General features: G+C 41.0%; 1 protein-coding gene across 1 annotated transcript in view; it reads left to right on the top strand.

Moving 5' to 3' along the window:
* The first annotated feature begins 3,695 nt into the window (after nt 1-3,695).
* Nucleotides 3,696-6,544, top strand: part of FAM149A (family with sequence similarity 149 member A) — a 29,334-nt gene continuing 26,485 nt past the window's right edge. Inside the window, exon 1 of the mRNA XM_061371483.1 lies at nt 3,696-4,006. Within this exon, the coding sequence (XP_061227467.1) occupies nt 3,711-4,006 (296 nt within the window). The 5' untranslated portion in view covers nt 3,696-3,710. The remainder of the gene's footprint in view (nt 4,007-6,544) is intronic.

Raw genomic sequence — 6,544 nt, 5'->3', positions numbered from 1 at the left:
TTCCTTCTGAAGCACAGTGAGTAACATGGACAAGCAGAGTTTCAAAGTGAGTTTAAAGCTTTTGTTTTAAGAGAAAGCCACGTGATTCTGTGAGCAGCCTGGTCAGAACATGCATGAAAGATTGTTTATGCTTTCTGGGTGTGGCTGGTACTGGTGACAATCAAAAGCAAATTTTCTGACTAATGAGTTAACTGATTTAATCAATGTGGTACTATTAAAAAAAAATTTACTCTTCCCTACTGAATTTCAGAGAGCTCGCAGAAAGACATTCATACTGAGAGATGTCACCTTAATTCTTTGAATGCATGTGAAATTATATGGAGGCCTTTAAACAGAACTTGAAATCAGTGTGAAACATGGCTAAGGGCACAGCTGTATAAACTGAATAAAGGCACTGGTATTTCTGTAGTATAACTAGAAGACAACTATGTGGAGAAGGTGGTGCTACTGTGATTTCATTACCAAAAACTTTGTTACTGGTGAACCCTCCCTCCCTGCAAAAGAGTTTTAAACCTGATCAGGAATATGATTGTGACTACAGGTAGAGTAGCAGATAAACTTCAAAAGCAGATTAATTTCAAAATTTTTGTTTCCTTTTTCTTTATGATTGTGTATGGTTTTGCCCTTGATAGCTAAAAAGAAAACTGTAAAGAAATCAGAATTCTGTTGTTTAATTTCTTATATTGTAATCTAGTTTGTTTTTTCCTTAACATACTTTACAAAAACATGGGCTAGTTGGCAATTGCCAAAGCATTAAGGTTCAAGCACATGGGGTAGTATCTTCATTTGGAGAGAGCTGAGCACCAGCCAAGTGTGCTCTGAAAGGATGCTTCTGATGTTCGAGACTTGTTGTAATTTTATGGAGTATTGAGCACAATTTATTGTAAATTAGACACTAGACAGTCATTTGTGTGTTTTTGTTAATATGTAATTGCTGCTCCAAGGACCTTATAAAACACTTAGTAAGTGTGTGATTCTTCAGTATCTCAGTAAGGTATTTAAATTGCCTTTTGCTCCCCTAGCATTTCCCTCATCAGTTTCAATACCATCATTGTTCTAAGAATGCTGTTTTACTTTTTTAGAAAACAGCTTTTGGACAGTTCAATACTTACCATTGTGAGCAGCTTTTCTCATTATTTGTTATATGCATAGATGAAAAACCTTGGGTTTTAATAGGTTTGTATGTCCCACAATGATAAAAAATGTAAATGAGAATAATAATTAAATAGATTTTGCAAACACCAGAAGAATGAAGGGTGTATAGACTTGTCTTCACTTGCTGGGTAAGTCCTGAGTGAAAACAGAAAAGGCTTTGTTTACAGTTGAAGTGATAGGTGATGATTCCCTAATTACAGTAATAGGATTATCTCTATTGTGATGCTTTCATCTCATCTTTCTGACCTTTTCAGAGGAAGTGACAAATTCTTTCTTCATGTTCAGCCCATGAAAGGTGAGGAGGCAAGTTGGTAAGGTTGTTGTGCCAGGTATGCACTATGTCAGGCGTTCTTCCTCTTATTTAAAGACTAATGTGTGAACAGGTTCCTATGTTTCTTAAATCTGTAATGACATATAGTAGCAAAATTTCTCATTCCACATCAATATAAATTGTTTAGAAAATGTTAGCCATTCACATGGGTATTAAAAAATATACAAAGATGCAGAGGAAGTATGGAAAAATGCTGAGGTCAAATGTGATACAAGGGGACAGACTAGATGATCAAATAGTCTTTTATGGCCCATAACACCTGACAAATGACAGCTTGGCTGAATTCTATAAAGATTTGTCTTGTAACAACAAATGCCTCCAAATAGGACTTCAGAACAGTGAAAAAAACCTATGTTATAAATGCTTAGTTTTATAATATGGCTAAGAATACAAATGAAGAGTGCTTGCTGGTGAGTGAAAATCATTTGATGATGCATTCTAGGCAGTTGTTTTAATACCTACATTCAGTTTAAAATATTTTACAACAGAAAAATAACCCCTCAACATTATAAAAGCTCAAAATGGGGATTAGACTAATGTTGGGTTTTTTGTTGTTGTTGTTGTTTTTAAAGGCAAAAGGAATAAACAGGGCCAATGGGAATCGTCAATTATACTTGACATAGAATTTTCATAGAATTTTTCCCTGTTTGTCTGAAAGTTACCTATTTCTGCTCTACTCCTGTATATTTGTCTGACAGTAATATTGAGAGTAAATAAATGGGCTTACCATGGTGAAGAATTGTAAATGCTTTCAAGATTAACAAACTATATCTTAGCTGGGTATTTTCATTGCAGCAGGTAGCATCCGACTATATTATGCTGTTTTGCTGAGGAGTTGGATACCAAATGAATGAAAAATGGTTCCAAACTTGTAGTGTTAGAGAGATTACCTAGAACTAAAGAGGAATCATCTGTACTGAAAACAGAATATCTAAAGCACTTGAGCGAGGCAGAATGCTCAAGTCTGTAGATCTGGGGTAGAACCTGACTAGTTCTGTGGTTCTTGAACAGTGGGGAATAATGAACAAGTTGCAGAGTGATGATCATAATAGGTTCTCTTCCAGGTCTTCACACAGGGTTGCTTCAGGGCTGCAGCTGAAATAAATACACTACACCAACACGCTCAATTATGCTGCTTTCACTGTGGCTCAGTCAAGGCTTTTTGGTACGGTGAGGAATAAATGCAGGTTGTGCTGCTGTTAGGTTTATGTGGACCTATCCCATAAGGTTTGTTCAGAACTTATTTACTTCAGTTTGTAACACAAAAAGTCCAAATATGTCCCAGTTTCAAATCTCAGTCCCCTGCTTGATGTCATGTGTGCTCTGCTCTGCCGGCTCATCGCACAACTTGATGTGCTAAGAAGACAAGGCAGGGATAGAATTCCCAGCTTTATACCCTTGGTTGTTGTCTGCCAGCAGCTGACAGATTTAAGCTGATAATGCAGCTGTTTGCTTCATGTATGTTCCTGGGCTTGTACATATAAAGTGACAGTGCTATTCTTCAACTTTTGCTGCTCTTTCAGATCCTGCCAAGGGCCACGCTACCTGTCATATTCTGAGCTGACACATATCCCCTATCCATAATACCAGCCATTAGTGTCCCCAGACTCCTGCTGATGTGATCAAGCTTCTCTCTATCCATCCAGAAATCCTGTGCAAAGCTAGGAGAGTGTTTGACTCGGCCCTGACTAGTGTGCCTCCAGTGGTCTGGTTTGTGCCAGTGGTGCTGGTACGTGTACCGAAAGAGTGAAAGGGCTTTGGTCCTGACACCCTCTCCTGCTCTCCAAGCTGCCTGGGATTGTCATTGTTATCTTTTTGTCCATGGGCTGCTGTCCCTCCGCAGCTTCCTTCTGCAGCTGCCTAACATGGTGTGGAGAGGTGTGCTGGATTGGGTCCATCTGGGTTCCTATTTGTCTTAAACTCTTTCTGCACACAAATGCATGAAGGCTGTGAAGCAGGGCCCTGTGGCCCCTGCAGATGGAGTTTTTTTCTGCCCCTTAGTCTCAGGTAGCGTGTTAAAAAAAGTGAAAACGCCACACTTCATTTCGTTCGCTAACAGGTTTCTGCCCCGCGCTTCCACGCGGCTCTGCTCACAGGGCTGGCCTGCGCGGTGCACCGAGGGCGGTGCGTGCCTCGGCGGGGTTTGTTTAGCCTAGCAACGCCCGCCTGCGCCCGCCCCGCCCGGGCCTGCTGCTGCGGGAAGGGGCTACCGCCCGCCAGGGCCATGAAGGTGGCGGCGCTGGAGCTGGGCGCCCTGCTCGCCAAGATGAGCCGCTCCCCGGCCACGCCGGGCCGCGGCCCGCGACACCTGTCCGGCGGCTGCGGTCCGGGCATGGCAGTGCCGTCGGGGGGAGAGGGCGGTCGCCCACCGCGCTCTGCCCCTGCCGCGGCGGACAAGGAGCCCGGGGGCCGGGCGGGCGCCAAGGCCCTGCTCGTCACCCTGCCCGATATCGGGGAGGAGGCGGTGATGGATGAAGAGAGTGACGGCCGGGAGACAGCCGGCAGCCCGCAGCGCCCTGCGTGAGTGCGATCCTGAAACATGGGGGGTGGTGGTGACTGTGTGTGCGCGCCCCCATCCCCTGGGGTTTCACTCAGCCTTTTCTGCCTCTGCTTGTCCTGAGAGGTACTGAACATCTCCCTGTGCTGGAGCTTCCTTCCCTCAGGGATATGGTGAAGCTAGGAAGGCGCACCTCCCAAGAGCAAAGTGATGGATTGCACGGGAGTTGTTTTCGGTGCCTGCAAGAAGCAAAGAGATGGAATGTGCTCAGTGTCGCGTTTGGAAGGCGGGCGGCTGTATGCTGGGGGGATGGAGCTCAGAGTCCGGTCCCGAGGGGCGCAGGGCCTCGGGCTTGCAGGGGGAGCGCAGCGGGTGCCGAGCTTCTGTAGGACCGATAAAGTTACCTAAAACGAGTGTAGGAGTTGTAGCAAAGCCTGTTCCGGGGTTGCAGCTGTGCATCAAGGCAAACATTTCAGTCACTGCCTTGTAAAATAACGGGTGTGAATCTTCGGATGCCTCTCTTTATTCTTCAAGCTCCACCTTGGAAACGTTTAGGTTTTGATGAAGATAGAAGAAGCGTGGTAAGTATGGGTGCTGTAGGATTCAGTTGATATTTTGTTAAAGCAAAGGTATAGTGAAGCAGAAAGTGGCTTCTTAAAGCAGAATAGCTTATTAAAGTGAGCTAATATCTGTATTATTGTATTGGTGGGGTGAAATAAGGTTACCATACATGAATATCTAGTTGCTGCCTCTAGAACTGAACAATTCTTGTCTTTGATATTGTTGATAATCAGAAAAACATTAATTCTGCCAGGTATTGGTAGGAATGAATATATTTTGTGAATTTAGGTTTTTTAAATCGTCAGGACTGAAATCTCTTTAGTGACACTGTTAAACTCTCAGATGGATTTTATAATCTTTTCTTTTAGTTTGTTCCGTGTAGCATAATATTTACATGATATGATATGAAAGTCAGTCTCTTGCTCTTCCCTGTCAGGGAAACTGTGCTTATTTCCCAGCATCCATGTAATTCTAAGTTAGAAGGCAATGTAGAAGATATGTTGGAAGGTATGTTAGAAGGCAAGCACCTATTTAGTCCTTTTAGAATCAGCTTATGAGCCTAATGTCTGTGAATGTGTCTGATCTGTTTTTGAATGTGCTAGTAGTGTTTGCTTCTGTAAGCTTGAGAAGCGACAGTGTCTTGAAAGTCACTGCCTGCTCTCTTTTGGAGAAAAAAAGAATGCTTTTATGCTTGTTTAAACTGAGCTACTGTTTTTAAGGGGTACTTTTCAGTTCTGTCTTGGAATCCTTCCTGATGTGGTAGAGTGTTTTATCGGTAGCTTTGGTTGTATATTAAATCCATGATCACTACTCCAGGGTTGTGTTCTGGACTGTAACTACTGGTCACAATGTCAACATCACGTAAAGGTGCTTTTGATAGTTTTGTGAGTGTTTTTTCTGAGATAACTATTGACAATACATATTTGTAAATGCATACTTATACCTAACATAAATTTATTTTAGCAAATAGTAAATTAATTGAAATATTATAATTGCTAGATAACTTAGATATGTAAAACTGTGAAAATAATATGAGTAGGAACACAAACCCTCACTGATGTACTTCTTTTATTTACCCCTACTCCCATCTAATGTCTTTGGTTTTGTTTCAGAAGAAATTTTGAGCTCCTTCAGGCTTAAACGTCTTAGACTTTCTTGCATTTTTGTAGAGAGGCCTTGCTGGAATAGGGAGGTTAATCTGATTTGGAGTGTATTGAGAGAATTCTATTTAGAATGTGTTTGATGCTTTATACAAACAATACTAGAACTGAATTAGTGTCATTTGCCTATAATTTCCCACTAGTTGTTTCTTTTATTAGTACAAAAAATAAAGCCCAGTACAATGCTGTATGAGCTGGTACTGCTGTTGAAGTGCTGAGGACTTTTTCATTTAAAAAAAAAAATAAATTAAGTTCACTATTAGGACAAAATAACTGATTTTATTAAGAAGAAACTATATATATTAAAAATGGTTGTGTGCAGCAAAATGCTTATTTTGCCTTGCTATTAAAACACTTGTAACTGCTATCCCCTAATTATCCTTTAATTGTTACACTTTCGTATGCATGGTGGCATTTCAAATATTTTATTCATAGCACTTGAGCTTATTCTGATAAGGTATTGTCTGCCTCCAAAAAAACAAAACCAAACCAGAAAGATGTAGAAGGAGGAATAAGATACATTACTTTGACAAGGAAAGTCTACACCTCCACATTAGCATTTTTTAATTAGATGGTTTCACTTAAGCTTTTAGAACAAGCATCTTAATTAAATATTGAAAACTTTACTATTTGTTGCCTAGAGTTCAGATTTGAATTTGTGAGTTACAGAATATGATATTGTTGAAGTAACATGTAGGAGGCTTTTGCTTACCCAAAGTTCCTCTGTGACAAGTGTTATTGCTGTTTAAAATGTTTCAGAAGACTTTATCAATAGCCAGTGTACTTTCATTAGCAGCAATTTAACTAGGAGCAATTAGTTAAGAAATGAAAGGATCTGTT

The sequence above is a fragment of the Neopsephotus bourkii genome, unplaced genomic scaffold, assembly GCF_033783945.1.
Source record: "Neopsephotus bourkii isolate Nb327-2 ecotype Australia unplaced genomic scaffold, CSIRO-AGI_Nbou_v1 NB_168, whole genome shotgun sequence".
NCBI classification, from domain to species: Eukaryota; Metazoa; Chordata; class Aves; order Psittaciformes; family Psittacidae; genus Neopsephotus; species Neopsephotus bourkii.
Note: the sequence above shows the minus strand (reverse complement) of the source record. Positions and strands in the feature narration are given on the sequence as shown.